Genomic DNA, 17531 nt, shown 5'->3' with positions numbered 1-17531 from the left:
TTCCACAATTTTAGGTTTTTACTTCTAGCTGCTCTGAGATGCCTTAGAAATATCAATATAATGATTCAGCAATCATACTAGTTTGTTAAACCCTACCTTCTCTGTATCTGTATAACTCCACCATCACCTTTGATTTTTCTATCCCTCTCTTTAGGGGTATTTGGGCTATGGCCATTCTAACTTTTTCATGTTGGAAGGGCTGTCAATAATATGGGGTAGGGAGATGCAACTAAGCTGATATTCTGGAGGGGGTGGGCCCTCTAGGTTTCAGGACTTATCTGGTCCAGGGATCCATTTGGACATTGTAGGTTTCTGGAAAGTTACCCTAGTGCATGGAACCTTTGTAGAATCTTATGTATTGCCCTAGGTGTTCTTTAGGATTGGCTGGAATGGTTTGGGTTGGGGTTTGGCAAGTTATGATAGGTAGCCATGTCTAACTGAAGCTTGTGTAAGAGTGACCCCCAGGGTAGCCTCTCGACTCTATTTGAACTCTCTCAGCCACTAATACCTTATTTATTACATTTCTTTTCCCCCTTTTGGTCAGGATGGCATTGTTGATCCCACCAATGTGGGATGAGTGCCAGGTCTGGACTCATCCCTGGGGGTCATCTCCCACGTCACCAGGGAGACTTTCACCCCTGGATGTCATGTCCCACGTAGAGAGGAAGGCAATGATTTCACTTGCAGAGTTGGGCTGAGAGAGAGTGAGGACGGGCTCAGTTTTAATAGGGTCTTGGCTGTGGTGGTGGAGATGGCAGGGGATAAGTCCAGGGCAGGAATCCTCTCCAGTGGATGGATACTACTTGGAATAGAAGTCAGACCCTTCCTGTGCAGGTGGCTCTGTGCCCTCGTCAACATGTGCTGGGGAGATACAGGACGTCTGCCTGAGATGACTTGTCCCTAGCCCTGCCATTTTCTCAACAGCCACCACCTTTTGAGATAGGCTTTGTCCCTATCTTATAAGTGAAGAAACTGAAGGAAAAAGGTGTAGCAATTTGCCCGAAGGCACCCAGTCTTTATGGCAGAACTGGACTGGAACCCCACCTCTGGGGGCTCCTTTCCCCCACAGCTCTGTACGGTGGGAGCCCAGGTCTGGCTCTGCCGACTGGGCCTCATGACCCATGCGCCTAAATGGGCTGACCAAGTGACCTAGAAATAACCAATCTGGCCCCAGATGCATGCCATTTATTAAGGAGTTTTGACAATCACAAATTACAGCAAGCCACAGGTAGGGGTGCAGGGTGGTTCGTTTGCCCTGTAACCACAGTTACCGAATGTGCCTTGCCCCCTGCAGAAGGACTTTTCAAAGATGCCAAATTCCTCTCTGGCCCCATCTGGCCAAGTGGAATCCTAGATCCTAGCCTGGGCAACACCCGCATTTTAGGGAGTGGGACAGTCCTTTCGAGCGTGGCCCTAGGGTAGCTCTGGCATGTTTTTACAGGCCCTTTCTAAAAGTGAAGTTTCCTTTGGGTATGGCGCTAGGAGCGATTTCTTGGCTACACAGACGTAGCCAGGTCTGCTCGGGGTTGAGGCCATGTAAGGCTGGTCCGTTCAGCCTGGGCATTGTGTTGACCAGGACGGGGAAGCAGAGAGCTCCTGCCCACCTCTGACAGCCCACTTGCCTGGTCAGCCCAGGTGGGTTTTATTGGTAGGACTTAGGCTCAAATGGGAAATCCCTGCATCTCTCCCTGGAGAGGGTGCTGGCTTATCCCTGCCCTGCCTGAGAGCCCTGGGCCACTGAGCCCTCATAGGACGCAGCAGGTGCAGGAGATGGTCCTCTGCTCCTTCAGCTGCTGCTGGAGTTCCTCCTTCTCCACCGTCAATACCCTCACCTTCTCCTCCAGCTTGCCCAGTTCCACCATCCATTTCTGAAGGGGACACCGAAGAAGTAGATGTCCAAGCAGGCTTTACATCAGGCCCAGCCACCCCTGTGTGGGGTTGGACTGATGGAGGAGGACCTGCTGAAGGCCCCAGCGCTGCCAGGTAGGGAAGCCAGGTCCCCAGGGCATGCCCCCACCTCTGACCAAGGCAGCCCTGGGGTTCTGAGGGAAGCTGTCTGACATGAGGTCCTGCCAGCCCTGCAGACCCTGCGACCCACTTGTCTTCTGCAGTGCACTAAGTCCCAGGGGCAGGGATCGGACTGGCCACCCCAGGAAAGTCTGCCCCTTGCCCCGGTCAGTCCCCTGCCCTCCTCCGCTTTTGCCTCCACCTGATGTTTCCTCCTTGAAAAAGTCTTTCATTGGGGCTGTCTAGCCACTCCCCACCCACTCTCAAATGCCTCCGCTAAGATGCATTCCCTACCCTCCGGGTTTTCTTGCAATTTCTCAATATTCCAATCTTCTCCCTCTCCAGACCACTCCCCAAGCCAAAGGGTGGGGGGCGTATTTCAGGCCAATGGACAGTGGGGTATAGAATTTTTAAAGGGGCGTCCTGGGTCTGGGGCGCATAGGTTTGTTTCAGCCTGGCCCCTCGGGTGTGCTCCCGAGGTGACTGGAGGAGCAAGCGAAATCCACCTGGGGTGGGCTTGGCTCCCCCCTGGCCTGGGGTAGCCTGGTTACCTGCCGGCACCACTCCTGGATGGCGCTGCTGGACAGTGGGCCCTGGATGCTCCCGTCACGCCGCAGAAACACCTCCCCCTGGTCTGTCTCGTAGAGCTGCGGCTCACTCTGGGCCTTGGGGGCGTGCACGGTCAGGCGGATGACCTAGGTAGGGGCCAAGGAGCTGCGGGCCGGCACCTGCCAGTGTGCAGCCCCTAGCCCCACCCAGTGGCTGCCCCTTTGCTCACGGGCTCCGCAGGGCAGCCCGGTGCGGCTGAGGGGAAGGGGTTATTTGCAGACTCATCTCCAGTCACTCCTTTCCCTAACTTCCCTCCTCCGTCGCTCCCTGCCCCAGCCTTGCTCAGCTCACAGCTTAGCAGAGGAGGTCCCGGCCATCATTGGTTGAGTGGACAAAACTGAGAGCCAGAGACCTTCCAGTCTGACAGGCTCACCTTGAGGGGCACCGAGCCCCTGGTCACGGAGGTGCTGACCACCGGGATGAAGGACAGGTCGTAGGCATCGGGGAAGACCTGGGGCTTGAAGGCCTGCAGGATGGAGTCCACCAGCAGCCGCACGCGGTCCTCGTCGCGGTGGCTGCAGCGGATGCCCCGCACCAGGCCGCTGTCCTCCACGCCCACCAGCAGGCTGCCGCCCTCGCTGTTGAGGAAGGCGCACGTGTAGCGCCGCACGTGGTGCTTGAGCGCCAGGTTCAGGTACTCGCCGCCGCCGCGCTTGAACTCCAGGTTGCGCGTCTCGCTGCCCAGGGACGCGCCCTGGAAGAGCCGCTCCTGGCCCTGGATCTCCTGGTGCACGATGGCGCTGTCGGAAAGCGCGCCGCTGGGCCGGCCCCGGATGGACGGAGGGCTCAGAGCCCAGGCCCGGGTGGGCTGGGCCCCCGAGGGCAGGGCTGGTGGTGGGTGGCTGGTCCCTGGGCTGGGGCCGGGGCTGGGGCCGCTGTCCTCCTCCTGCTTGGGCAGGGATCAAGAGCGGGGCTTGTGGGTCCAGAGCTTGGTGGTGTGAGAACCAGACCGGCAGAATGCCCACCTCCACCCCTGCCTGGGGTCCAACCCCCCACGGGCATCCTCATGCCCCCGTCCAGGCCGAGAGGCCCCGTTCTGCCCACCCCTCCTTTGGCCACTGCGGGAATTCTTGGGAGGGCCCCAGGTATCGGCAGGGTCGAGGGTTCAAACCAGCAACTGCTCCTTTCTCTGCTGGGCTGGCCCTCTTCCATTGTGGGATGCCTGGGCGAGGGGATGGGATTTCACCTTCCTGGGGCAGGGAGCTGGTATACCTCTGGACCACTCTTTTCCCACTTGGCTTGAGAATAGTCTCTGAGGCCAAGGACTGGCTCATTCCAGGAAGAGCCCCAGCACCCTAAGGCTCCCTGTGACAAAGCTTCAGGTCCCTAAATTTAAAGGGGCCCTGGGGACACCGCCTATTGCCTGATCTCCTTGAAACCCTGGCCTATTGCTCTCTTGACTACGGACAAGTCCTGAATCTCAGCCTTTCTCTGCCCCTCCTGGGGCCCTCTCCTGGTTCTGCTATGTCTTTCCAGGGCCCTGGGCAAAAGCGTCCTCATAGCCACTGCCCTCAACAGGCCCCCGAATGACTCTGACCCTGGGTGACCTTGTCAGCCCCTCACTGGTCTCCCTGCCTCTAGGCTCTGTCCCTGCATCCATCCTGCACTGACCCTAAGTGCAGATCAGATCTAGCTGCGCCCCTCTGAAAACTCTTGCCTGGCTTACAGGGCTCCGAGTCCAGGGGCTGGGATGGAGACAAGGGGCGCCCTACATGCCCTGCAGCAGCCCCCAAGAAGACTGATTCATCGGTCTTAGAAACGTGATAAAACTGTCACACACACATGAAAGCAGGTCTGCAGGTCATGAAAGTAAGTCACAGATCTGTTCTGCAACATTTTAAACTTCATCTTGAAAGAAAAGAAAAACCAAAACCACCCATCTCACGGAGGGACCCGCCACGACCATGGCGAGTTGCCTGTCCCCTCCCCTCCCCACAGAAGCCAACCTTTCAGCCCTGCTCTGCCTTAGTCTTGCAGCCCTTCCTGCCCTGGCTTCTGCCCTCTGCCCCAACTTCCTTCCTTATGCCCTTGGCAGGCTTAGCCCAAGCTCCAGGGACACTGAATGGCTTGCCTTTCTGCAAATGCAAGATTTGCCTTTCCCTTGTATGGTCTATGTGCCTCTGTCCAGAATGTCCTTGTCTCAGAGTGCCTGTCAAACTCCCCAAGTCCAGTTTGGATTTCATCTCCAGAGTGCACTGAGGACCGCCTGCCTCCCTCCTGCCCCCCAGCTTGAGGTAGCCAACTTGCAGCTTTGGAAACGAAAGCTCCTTGAGAGCAGGGCTTGGCATAGGGCAGCACTGGGGTTTGTCAGCTGAGGGATTGAGATGGGCCAAGCAGAAAACTAGGGCCCCATGTGCATCTTGAGGCCTAAGGTGGCTGAGGCCCAGAGGCTGGGCGCGCAGAGTGCCACCTGTGGGTCTTTCCCCAGAGGAGCCACTTCATACCCGCTTCCTGGCTGGAGGTGAAATGTCAGGGTCCGTGCTCCTCCAGGGGAGCATCTGGATGAAGCCACAGCCTAGCTTCGGGCCACGGTCATTCCACGAGCACCCCCTACCTGGCAGATTCTCGTCTCTGGCTCCTCAAAGACACCCCTCCCCCACCCAGCATAAGCGCCCACACCCGCAGGGCCTGGGGGAATTCCCTCTTACCTCTTTGCGGCTGAAGGACACCCCACCCTCGGTCACCATGAGCTCCTTCCCCCGGGCCGCCAGCTCCTTGAGGATCAGGTGCTCCTCCGAGGCCAGCTGCAGGCGCCTGGGGAGCGAGGCCAGGGCAGCCCTGGGAGTGGTCACCTGCACCAGTGCGTAGGCCTTGCGTGGCCGCCTCACCACCTCGATGTGCTCCCGCTTCACAGTCAGCTCGAGCCGTTCCAGGGTGTCCCGCAGCAGGCAGGTGAGCACTGGCACGGAGAACTGGGGGTTCAGGTGGTGCACGCACAGTGTACGTGGGGTGTGCAAGGTCCCTTCAGTCAGGGACTCCTCCGAGGGGTGCTCCTTGAGGGACTGCCTTCCCGGGGGTGTCTCCGAGGGGTGCTCCTTGAGGGACTGCCTTCCCGGGGGTGTCTCCGAGGGGTGCTCCTTGAGGGACTGCCTTCCCATGGGCTCCTCCAAGCAGCGCTCCTTCAGGGCCTGCTTTCGTGGGAGCTCCTTCTGAGCCTGGGTTTGTGATGATCTCTTTTGGGAGGTCTCCGGCGATGTCTCCATTGGAAAGGATTCTGGGACTCCTCACCACCAGCTGTCCCTCCAGGGCCCTGGGCTCTGAGCTTGGCCCTGGGCCTCGCAGAGGACTCAGGGGTTGCTGAGGCTCTGGAGAGGCTTGCAGATGGGCAGAGCCCAGGCAGGGCCAGAGAGTAGGGTGTTGACCAGAAGGCCAGCAGGGAAGTGGCGGCTGCTTTCCCAAGGCCTGCCGCAGCAGATGAGAGGAGCGCAGGGCCAAGCCATAGGACAGAGCATGGGGGCCTTGCTGCAGTCCACAGGGGGGAAGAATGAGGCTCAGAGGGGAAGGGTGGGCCTGGAGAGCTAGAGTAGAGGAGACCGGAACTCAGGTCTTTGAGGGCCCCACCAGTGTCCTTTCAAGGGCCCTAGCCTGCCCCCTCCACAGGTGCAGGCCTTCTTGGCAACCTCAGTTTCCTGACTAGCAGAAGACCATTGCTGCCTCCAGGCACCAGAAAAAGCTTTTAAAGGGGGCCTTTTGGAGTAGAGGCCTTAACCTAGACTCAGGAGGAGAAATGACTGGTGGCCCCATTGCTGCTTCCCCCTGCCTGACCTGAAATCCAGCCTGAGCCCAGCAAAGGCTCTGAAACTAGAGTCTCTTCGGCTGGATCTGAAGGTTTTAGAGCAGAGGTTCTTGTGCTTTCTGGCACAATGATGAAAACCACAGGACCCTCTGTTGAGAAATGGCCTTATGCAGATAATATGTACAATTTTAGGAGGCTCACGGGCCCTGATTAAGAACTCCTAGTCTGGACCAAGTCTTCCACTTTCAGCCCAAAGAGCAGAAATGAGCCAATCAGAATGAGGGTTGGTGCCCAGGCCCTTGCCCCCACCTCCCAGGGGTGGGAGCCCTTACCCTGGAGCTGTGCACATCTGGACACACACCAGCCCATACTCTCAGCCCCTCCACTCACCCCCACACACCCAGCCTCCGGTTTGTGTGGCTGGTGCCACAAGCCGGTATCTTTTCAGATTGGAACTCTGGGGCAGTCAGGGCCGGGGGGCCCCTGTGGCTGGGGTAGGGACACAGGGCAAACAGGAATAGGAGAAAAGGGGAATCCTTGACCGCCATGCCCTCAGGGTTCACGGGGGAGCGTGGAAGGTGCCTCCCTGAGTTCTTGCCGCCCCTGACCTCTGGCTGGCAGCTCCCAGGGCATTGGGACCCAAACTCACGCTTGGCAGGGGGCAGCGTGTACCAAGCTGGAGGAAGTGGGCGGGGCCTGCTCAACTGTGATCTCACGAGGGGCAACAATGCTTTCTCCATCCTCAGGCAGGCAGGCTGGGGGAGTCAAGCAGGAAAACTCCTCTCTCACCTCCCCTTAAACACCCCCCTACAACCCCCTCCCCCCAAAAAAACCCCAACAATGCAAAGCAGATTCAGCTGCCTACCCTCTAAGCAGATTGGCTGTGGGGCTCCCTCTGGTAGCTTCCGGAATCTGGGGACTGAAGACATACTCCCTCCCTCGGTAACATCTCTCCAGACCCCAGTTTATACACAGGTCCCCCATTTCCATCCCTCTCTCTTAGCCCCACTGCTTAGTCCAAAGTCCCCAGGTCCACTTCTGTCATCAACTCCAGGCCCCACTACACAATGACAGGGCCCAGCAGTTCCCAAGATGAATCAGAAAGCATGTGGCTGGTTCCAAGGCACTCCCTGATACCAGGTTCTTCTCTGTGCCCGAGACAGAGGCTGCCGTCAGGAAGAGCCCTGAAGAACGGGTCATGCATTGCCATCTGTTTTCAAGGGCAGGGTCGTTACCCATTATGTGACAGGGATCAAGACATAGGTGCCTGTGCTGGTTTGAAAGGATTTATGCCCTCTAAGAAAGCCATGTTTTAATATAAATCCCATTTCATAAAGGCAGAATAATCTCTATTCAATACTGTATGTTTGAAACTGTAATGGGATCATCTCCCTGGTTGATGTGATTTAGTTAAGGGTGGTTGTTAAACTGGATTAGGGGATAACATGTCTCTACCCATTTGAATGGGTCTTGATTAGTTTCTGAAGTCCTATAAAAGAGGAAACATTTTGGAGAATGAGAGATTCGGAGAGAGCAGAGAATGCTGCAGCACCATGAAGCAGAGAGTCCACCAGCCAGTGACCTTTGGAGATGAAGAAGGAAAACGCCTCCCGGGGAGCTTCATGAAACCAGAAGCCAGGAGAGAAAGCTAGCAGATGATGCCGTGTTCGCCATGTGCCCTTCCAGCTGAGAGAGAAGCCCTGACTGTGTTCACCACATGCCTTTTCACTTGAGAGAGAAACCCTGAACTTCATCGGCCTTCTTGAACCAAGGTATCTTTCCCTGGATGCCTTTGATTGGACATTTCTATAGACTTGTTGTAATTGGGACATTTTCTTGGCCTTAGAACTATAAACTAGCAACTCATTAAATTTCCCTTGTTAAAAGCCGTTCCGTTTCTGGTATATCGCATTCTGGCAGCTAGCAAACTAGAACCGTGACACACATGCCTCTATTAATGAAGAAATCTATTCTTGGGGAAGGCCCTTTCATGAGTGCTTTTCGTTATGCAGGTGTAAGGCAGACCCTTAGCCACACTGCTTCCAGAAGTCCTGACAGGGGTGGGGTAAGGAGGGAGGGTAGAGAACAAAGGCAGATGTTTCACACTGGGGAAGACAATAGCTGTCTGACTGACAGGTGGAAGCCTGCCTTTCTTGTGAGTAGCCATTATGAAGATGTTACTGGATTTTCGTTTCCCTTTGGAACTGTTCTAGTTTGCTAGCTGCCGGAATGTAACACTACCAGAGACAGACTGGCTTTCAATAAAAGGAGATTTATTTAGTTAATATACAGTTCTTCAGTGGAAAAGCAGCTAACCTTCAACTGAGGTTCTTTCTTACATGGGAAGGCACAGGGTGATCTCTGCTGGCCTTCTCTCCAGGCCTCTGGGTTCCAACAACTTTTCCCGGGGTGATTCCTTTCTGCATCTCCAAAGGCCTGGGCTGAGCTGCAAGTGCTGACATGAGGTATGCTGAGCTACTTGGACTGTGCTATGTTGAGCTCTCTCATTTAAGCATCCAGCCAATTAAATCAAACATCCAAAATCAAAAATCAAGCACGCCTCCTAGCCAACTGCAGATATAATCAGCAACAGATGAGGTTTACATACCATTGGCTCATATCCACAGCAACAGAACTGGGCACCTTCACCTGGCCAAGTTGACACCTGAATCTAACTACCACAGGGACTGAGGCAGAAATTTGGGTGGGGAACATGAGAAAGAAGGCTGTGGTGGAGGGGCAAGGAAGAGGTCCAAGATGCAAAATGGTAGCAGAGTGAGGCTTTGGGGAGAGCTGGCTAGCAGGGGTCTCCAGAGGATGGCCCTGGCCAAAGGCCTACAGGTTCAGTGATATCTGAGAGCCAGGATTAAGTTTGCTTTTTCTGTCCCTCCTCCCTAGCCTGGTGTTAGCCCAGAAGCTTTAAGAAGTAGGCAGGAGGTGACTGGGAAGAGCCTTGGAGCAGGTGATGGGCAGGCAGGTACCCAACTCCCTGCAGACTGGTGGGAGATTGGCTAGAATTATTCTTGGAGGGCTGTCCTGGAAGAAGAGTGAGGGGACTCTCTGGTGAAGTTATTATTGGTCTAAGAGTGAGTACAAATCCCATTCCTGGATGCCCAGGAGATTGAAAATGGACTGCACTATTTCCTTGCCCACTCCTCCTCTTGGGAAAGCCACCCCTCAGCTGCAGTCAACTGGACTGTGTTTATTGGTCTTCTGAGGGTACAATGCTTCACTCCCCACCTAAGACCTGCACATTTCCCATGCTTGTTGTTACACCTGCCCCTGGCCCTGTCAGTGTCCTCTCCTACCTACCCTCCAGCCAGATCTGACTCATCTCTGCAACCACAGCTCAGATTGGTACAGAAGCTGGCTCTCACTGGTACTCCATGCCTTGCCCTGCCTCCAGTGAAAGGCCTCTTCTCCATCAAGCCTTTCTCGATGCTGCCATTAGCTGCTCTCATGGCAACTGTAAAGCTGAGGCTCTATGTATCTTGAGACTGCTAACTCCAGGCATGTTGAGTTGTGTATAAGGCACGGGAGAAACACACTGACAGAGGAAATAAGACTTTCACCAGAGGCATCCTCCCTGTTTATCTAGAGGCCTTGTTACAGGGCAGCTGCTCTGCATAAAATTGTCCAAACTGGCTGGAGTGCCAAAACTTTTTCCCACTTTTACTGGAAATCTCTTTAAACCACTGTAGTGCATTTTACTCCGGAATTATTAATAACCTTATGTCATTTTTGTGTGTGTGTGGAGGGAATGTGTGTAAAAACTGTCTTTCATTGTAAGTACCAAATAAATTTACAAAATATTTGTTAAATACAGACATGTATTGCAATATGTGCCAGTTTGAAGCTGTTATGTACCCCAGAAAATCCTTTTTCCTGATCCAATCTTATGGTGGCCACCATTTTTCTTTTAATACTGATTCAATATTGTGGGATAGAAACTTTTATTGCATTGTTTCCATGGAGATATGATAAACTGAGTTGTGGGGGCATCTTTTTTTTTAATTAATTTTTAAATTTCTTTTAAAAATATAACAAACACAAACATTCTTAATGTATGATCATTCTGTTCCATTATATAATCAGTAATTCACAATATCATCACATAGTTGCATATACATCACCATGATCATTTCTTAGAACATTTGCATCAATTCAGAAAAAGAAATAAAAAGACAACAGAAAAAAATTCATACATACCATACCCCTTAACCCTCCCTTTCATTTGTCACTAGCATTTCAGTTTATTTTAACATTTGTTCCTTCTATTATTTATTTTTATTTCGAATGTTTTACTCATCTGCTGATAAGGTAGGTAAAAGGAACATCAGACACAAGGTTTTCACAATCACACAGTCAAATTGGGAAAGCTATATCATTATACAACCATCTTCAAGAAACATGGTTCCTGGAACACAGCTCTACATTTTCAGGCAGTTCCCTCCAGCCTCTCCATTACATCTTGACTAACAAGGTGATAACTATTTAATGTGTAAGAATAACCTCCAGGATAACCTCTCAACTCTGTTTGGAATCTCTCATCCATTGACACTTTATTTTGTCTCATTTCGCTCTTCCCCCTTTTGGTCGAGAAGGTTTTTTCAATCCCTTGATCCTGAGTTCCAGCTCATTCTAGGATTTCTGTCCCACATTGCCAGGAAGGTCCACACCCCTGGGAATAATGTCCCACGTAGACAGGGGGAGGGCAGTGAGTTTGCTTGTTCTGTTGGCTGGAGACAGAGGCCACATCTGAGCAAAAAGAGAGGTTCTCTTAGGGGTGACTCTTAGGCCTAATTTTAAGTAGGCTTGACCTATCCTTTATGGGGTTAAGTTTCATATGAACAAACCCCAACACTGGGGGCTCAGCCTATTGCTTTGGTTATCCCCACTACTTGTGAGAATATCAAGAATTCTTGTGGTGGCATCTTTTGATTGGATTATTTCCATGGATATGTGACATGCCTAACTGTGGGTGTGGCCTTTTGATTAGATGATGTGACTCCACCCATTCAAGATGGGTCTTGATTTGTTTACTGGAGTCCTTTAAAAGGGGAGACATTTTGGAGAGAAGAAAGTTGCTTCAGAGCCAACAGAGAAACAGACACTTGGAAATGCCTGGAGTACCAACAGAGAGAACAGATGCCTAGACAGTGACATTTGGAGATGCAGAGTCCAGCAGATGTCACCATGTGCTTTCCTATGAGATGCTAAGCAAGCCACAACCCAGAGTTGTGCCCTGGAGGAGCTAAGTGAAGGCCCATGAGTGCTTAGAGAGGAGAACACTGGCATCAGAAGCTGGAAGCAATGGAACCAGGAACGAGGATCAGCAGATGCTAGTCACGTGAACTTCCCAGCTGACAGAGGTGTTCTGAACCCATCAGCCTTTCTTGAGTCGAGGTATCTTTCCCTGGATGTCTTAGTTTGGATTTTTTAATGGCCTTAGGACCATAAACTTGTAACTTAATAAATTCCCTTTTTAAAAGCCATTCCCTTTTTGGTATATCGCATTCCGGCAGGTTTAGCAAACCAGTACGCTTATTTGCAGCGTCTGAGGCTTTCTGACAGTATGACAGCGCTCAGCAGGCAGCTGGTGGCAGGGACAGATGAGAGTTGGGTGTGGTGTGATAAGCAGCCACTCTCTTTTCAGTCCTCTCAACTGGGTTTTGTGACTTTCTTCACAAACCTCATTTAACATCAGAAAAAACAACAACCCAGGAGGCCCAAAGATGAGGGGCAGAGGATGCTGGGGAATGGCCTCCTTTGATGTTACCTCGAGGATGGACACTCCCCCTCTTCGCCAATCCACCTGGTGGCCCACATGGCCACAACTCTGAAACCACATCAGGGATGGATCCCAGCTCCTGGATCACAGTGTGTGCTAATTGGCCAGTGGGAGCATCCAAGGGGTGGAGAGTCAGGGAAGGGGCCCGAGTGCAGGGACCAAGTCTGCTGCCATTATGTGGGAGAGGACAAGAATGTTAAAGAAGAGGCAATGCTTGGGAGGAGTGTTGCGGATGCAGCCTTGCCATGCTGGGTCCGTGTTCCTCCAGCATTAGACTTGAGCCACGTCAGTATTACTTTGGGCATTCTCTTGCATACTCCCAACCATCCCGTGGATTCCTACGCAACCTTTGAAAGAGTGCAGCCCTACCCATCTATATGGTTTCTCTGAGATTAGGAGGGCCTTGGCCCTGTGTTTGTATATTGGGTTCTTCTTGGTTGTAGGCCTCTGTGAGCATTTGTAGTAGCTTTGGTATTGGAGGCACAAACACACACTTCTGATGTCTGCCCAGCTATGATTGTCCCTGGGTTGAAAGTTTGAGGATGTGGAACTTCTCTGATGGAATGTGGTAATCTGGCCAGACCTAAAGACTTGAGGTTGACTATTAGGGTAAGAGGCTGCAAAAAGGGGTGTCTGGACTCTTTTCAGCAAGTTTTTCCACATTTTTATCTTTGGTCAAAGAAGAGACAGTGGTCCAGAAAGGCCAAGTAACTTTGGGTCCTACCTGAGGAGGGATCATATCATTCAGTGTGAGGGCAGGAAAAGTGTCCACTTGGAAGTCCACAGAGATGCCAGCTTGGAGTGCTATGGACATTCCTCAGGACAAATGGCCTGGACAATACAGGCAGAGTGGGGAGGTGACATGCACTACATGGTCAGCAGGCAGGGAAGGGCCAAAACTGGGGAGGGGGCAGAGAGGTTTGGAAAAATGCCAAGACCTTTCCTGGAATCAGTCTTAAGTGAAGCCTGAACTTTTCTGTCATTTCCTGGAACTGCTTGTTATTTTTCCCTCCTCTGGATGCTCTTCTGCATCAGCATTAATGAGGACAAGCATCCAAGTCCCACTTTCCATATGCTTTTCCCACCACATGGAGCGGTTTGGTCTCTCCTGAATCACAGCAGTTGTGCACTGGGCCTGCGTGCAACCAACCAGTCTAGCTCCTTTAGATGACTCTATTAGGTGACTTGGCTTCGTGAAACAATGTCAGAAGTTGAAGGTTTTGTTTGTTTTTCAGTAACATTCAATTTTGACCTCAGAATTTAGGGCAGTATTAGCAAGGGTTAGTAAACTCTTTTCTTTCCTGTAAAAGCATTTGACATTTGGTTACGTTTCTAGTTCTGTTACCCTGGAAACCAGATAAAAGTGGAATGCCAATTGTTTCAAGGCAATTTGACTCATTGTAAAAATGACCCAGAATGTAAATCATCTGGACCTGGAGTTCTCTGTTAATGAGCCACTAAACACCTGCTAAAAAGCAACAACCTTCGGCTTCCTGACTGCAATGACCATTTCAACTGGGTATGCTCCTTGTAGGGACCCTGGAAGCTATGCCTCTGGAGTTGTTACAAGAGATACTGGCTCCCTTGGGGCATGGGGCGTCTAAGTTAAGGTAAATCCTATTTCCCCGATATTTCTGTTCCCTTGCATTTGAACTGTCACCTAGAGAACAAGAATAGCTCCTGGATGATTGTTGGCCGCTGCAAGTCCTCCTCCACCGCAGAGGACTGCTTCATGCTTTCCTGCTGGCAGGCTTCTTTTCAGTCTGTCTTCAAAGTGAACGTGATGTCCAATGTAGCCTGTGGGATTCTTGAGTCTGTTTAGTTGGGTCTAGGTGGGTGGGTGTAAATGGGGGTGGGGAAATGGTAGTTATTCTACGGGGTTGTTTGTAAGAATACAAAGATATTCATATACGTATAAAAAGAGATAAAAAATTAATCCTTCTATAAAAGAGATAAAGTATATGAGACAGTGTGAGTGGGTGCCATTTTGCTCTACAAGGCCCTGCCCTGTAGCATGTCTGGCTGCCTACAAAATAGGGTTATATATTCAGTCCCCGTTGTCTCTTGGGTAAAGGGTACAACCAGAAGTTCATTGTTAGGATTCAGTAAGGTTCTCCTTGGGAGTACCGTGGATGGGGAGCACAACCCTACCAGACCCCAATGTCCAGGAGTCTGAGGAAAATAGGTGCCTATTCTGGTTTGGCAGCTCTGACCCTGGCTGCTTCACTGGTGACCCTGGTTAGGAACAAAACCAAGTGGAAAAGGCATTAGAAGTTAGCCATGATGTCAGAACCAGTCACTGGCCATTGCTGGTAGGGTCCTCAATCTCTTCATCCAAAGCCCTCATAGTCAGATGGGCCCATAGAAGGGAAATGAGCCTGTCAAAACTTCACAGCAAATCAATGGACTGGCTAGAGCCTTGAACTTGGCCTTGGAGTCAGATTGCTTGGCTTCAAATGCCTACTTTCGTTCTTTCTAACTATGTGAACTGAGCTTCAGTTTTCTCATCTACAGAATAGGCCTACTGTGATGTTAAATGAGACAGTTCATGTAATATAGTTCATTTGGCACATACTAAATATGAGAAAAGTGTTTGCTGGTGTTATTAGGTTACATACTGTGTCCCCTACACCCCCATTTCAAACAGGGATGTGCAGTCCTGGACCTGAACACCTGGCCCCTAGTTAGTGCAGGCCCAGCTCAGCTGGGGCAACTTGTATCTCTCCTCACCCCAGAAGGATGAGGATGGACCCAGCTATTGAGACTCCTAACAGAAGCTGACTCTAATATTGTTCTCTCTCTCTCTGGTTTCCTGTAGCTGCTGTACTGACTGCTATCTAGATGCACCAGAGTGAAGCCTTTTGAGGGCAGAAACTGGACTCCTACATGCTATTCCCAGGGGGCTTACACACTGCTGGGTCCCCAGTGTGCATCTGGCAGATTGCCTGTTCTTCAGGGACTTCTGGAATTAAAACCCTCAGGAATCATCTTATCCAAGCTCCTCATTTTATATACGAGAAGACTAAGACCAAGAGAAGAGGAGTGACTTGCCCTTGGAAGCAGAGTGATTTGGCTGCCATGTGGCTAAAAAAAAAAGGCACTGACAGCTATACTGGTTTTTATTTATAAACAAATTGACATAAAATAAGTCCAGATGGCAGCAGGGGCATCTGTGCTGCTCACTTGCTTAAAAGGAAGCATATGGATAGCAGAGTATGTGGAGCCAGACTCCTTCCTGGAGACCCCTGTTTGCATCCATCTGAGGGCCTTCTTGGCTAAAATCATTGGGTCCAATCTTCTTCGGCAGCAATTCTGGCCAGGGCAAAGAGCTGGAGTGGGGACAGACTAAGAACAGGGTGGGACAGAGGCTCCTATTCCCACAGATGAGGCCTGGAGCTGCAGAGGGTCCCATGGAGGAAGGGAAGGGAGGATGGAAGGGAGCCCCGCCCCATGCTGAGTGATGCGGTCAAGGCTTTATGGGTCTGTCTATTCCAAAGAACAAGTGCCTAGGGGCGGGGGGGGGGTGTCCTCTGAAAAGGGGCCAGGCCTATCTGGACAAAGTCTCTCTGGGGCCACGGCAGGGCAGTCTCCTCCTCCTGAGACCCGGTCTCCAGGGCAAGGAGTATGAACTAGAGGGTTTGCCCAAGTGCCAGAAACAATAAGTTAACAATAAGAAAAAATCTTTTTTTAAAAAAGGTAGAGGTTTGCACCATCAGTTTGGAGTCTGGGGGGTTGGTGAGAGAAGGCAGGTGCTGTGGGGCAAAGGGATGCCACACTGGGCCCAGTAGGTGGTGAGGAGACCAAGCCTTGTCTTCTGAGGCCCCAGGGGTTGGCCCCTTCCTCCATAACTTGGAAAGTATCCAGTCTAGATTTCTGGTGAGAGGCCGGCCAGGCTTGAGGAATAAATACAAGGGACCTGAGAGCCAAGGCAGGGCTGAGGGGAAGAGCAGCACCAGCCCTGGGCCTCATACTCTCCACTTGTTGGTCCTTCATGGAAGGACACATCATGGCAGGAAGGGGTAGTAGTGGCTCCACACATCCTCCTGGAGTCCTGAGGCAGCCTTGAATCCCACGGATGTGGCCAGGAGTAGGCTGATGGTCCTCTTTCCTGGGGAAAGAGTCCTTTCATCTGCTCGACCACTTGACTGTCAAGGATGTGTCTTGCTGCTTAGAACTTGCCCTGTTTCAGTCGGTCAATGTGGTAGGAGAGCTTGAGTGCAGGCCCCAGCTTCAGTCCCATATACTTCATCATCATGTCACTGCGCAGCAGAAGCAGGGCCTTGCCGTCGATCTCCTGGAGGTGGGACAGAAGTGGGGTGGCAGGGAGGAGCCATCAGCGACCTGGGTGGTCTGACCACTCCAGGTTCTGATTGAAGGCCACACAGGAAATGCTAACCACACGGATTTGAATCAATCTGCTAGGACACTGAAGGCTACCTTTACTTCCCACCACCTCTCTTCCAAACATCGACTTCTAAGCCTACCAGCTCAGGCTCTCCACACTATTTGTGCCCTTTTCCTGTCTGTACTGCCTGAGAGGCAGTTTCCAACACCCTCCCAAACCCCTGAAGTTCTGCTCAATCCCGTCTCTTCCAGCAAGCCTCCTAGTTATCGTACCTGTCACATATCATAGACTATTTTTATAATGATCCTCGACTATTATTCTATGAATTATCATATTTCCTGAGTGACAGAGAACCCTCTGTGTGAGCTAGGCACAAAGTAGGCACCTACTGAGCAGATGTGAAACGTTCAGGCCTGATCTAAGGGCACCGTCCAAATCCAACCAGTGTGAGAGAATTAAACGATCAATGAAAGGGAGTAGGCCTGTTCTAAGTGCCTGAAGAGCAGAACAGCACAAAGGAGTAGGGGCTATAGAGAAACGGGCTATAACTCCATATCAGGAGTGTGGTCACAGCAGGGGGATTATGTCCAAGGACCTAACTGGTCATCTGAAGAGATGTTGGAGGCTCACAGAGGGGCAAGTAGAGGGTGGGGGACTGATGAAGCTGGAGACTTAGGGGCCACTTTCAATTGAGGCCTCTGATTCTCATGCCTAGGAAATGCCCAATATCAAAGTCAGGGCCAGGTAGGGCAACATGACTCTGACAGGAGACGAACAATGAGGGTAGCAGAGGGGAGAGCAAGTGCTCCTGGAAAAAGAGATCCCTGTCCCCGGAACTGAGTACCCAGGCTACACAATTAGTAGGGCTGTGGCTGAACCAGATTCCACACTAAAGGAGTGCCTGGTGAAGTCTGTTTGAGACCCAACTTCTAAGATTTTATGGTGTCTCATGTGCTCAGGAAAAAAACATACAGCTAATTCCCTTTAACAGTTTATAAATTGCAGAAGCAAGATTCCCAGTGAACATGGGAGAGGGCAGGCAG

General features: G+C 51.7%; 2 protein-coding genes across 27 annotated transcripts in view; both read right to left on the bottom strand.

Annotated features, from left to right (window-relative positions):
• Window positions 1–974: 974 nt before the first annotated feature.
• SLFNL1 (schlafen like 1) lies at window positions 975–7129 on the bottom strand. Of its 4 annotated transcripts, none has more exons than XM_077150075.1 (5): window positions 7002–7129; window positions 5265–6134; window positions 2990–3505; window positions 2559–2702; window positions 975–1868 (listed from the first exon to the last, which is right to left on the bottom strand). In XM_077150075.1, the coding sequence occupies exons 2-5, from the start codon at window positions 5817–5819 to the stop codon at window positions 1746–1748; spliced, it is 1338 nt and encodes a 445-aa protein (XP_077006190.1). In that variant the 5' UTR covers window positions 5820–6134; window positions 7002–7129; the 3' UTR covers window positions 975–1745. The 4 variants fall into 4 exon arrangements, with proteins under 4 accessions (XP_077006190.1, XP_077006189.1, XP_077006188.1 ...); XM_077150074.1 differs by having other exon boundaries at window positions 5265–6501; window positions 7002–7128; XM_077150073.1 differs by having other exon boundaries at window positions 5265–7120.
• Window positions 7130–15244: 8115 nt separating this feature from the next.
• SCMH1 (Scm polycomb group protein homolog 1) overlaps window positions 15245–17531 on the bottom strand; it is a 209013-nt gene continuing 206726 nt past the window's right edge. For all 23 annotated transcript variants that reach the window (XM_077150072.1, XM_077150065.1, XM_077150070.1 and 20 more), the window contains one exon: window positions 15245–16437. In XM_077150072.1, the coding sequence (XP_077006187.1) occupies window positions 16312–16437 (126 nt within the window). In that variant the 3' untranslated portion in view covers window positions 15245–16311. The remainder of the gene's footprint in view (window positions 16438–17531) is intronic.

Source organism: Tamandua tetradactyla, chromosome 2 (genome assembly GCF_023851605.1).
Source record: "Tamandua tetradactyla isolate mTamTet1 chromosome 2, mTamTet1.pri, whole genome shotgun sequence".
NCBI lineage: Eukaryota > Metazoa > Chordata > Mammalia > Pilosa > Myrmecophagidae > Tamandua > Tamandua tetradactyla.
Note: the sequence above shows the minus strand (reverse complement) of the source record. Positions and strands in the feature narration are given on the sequence as shown.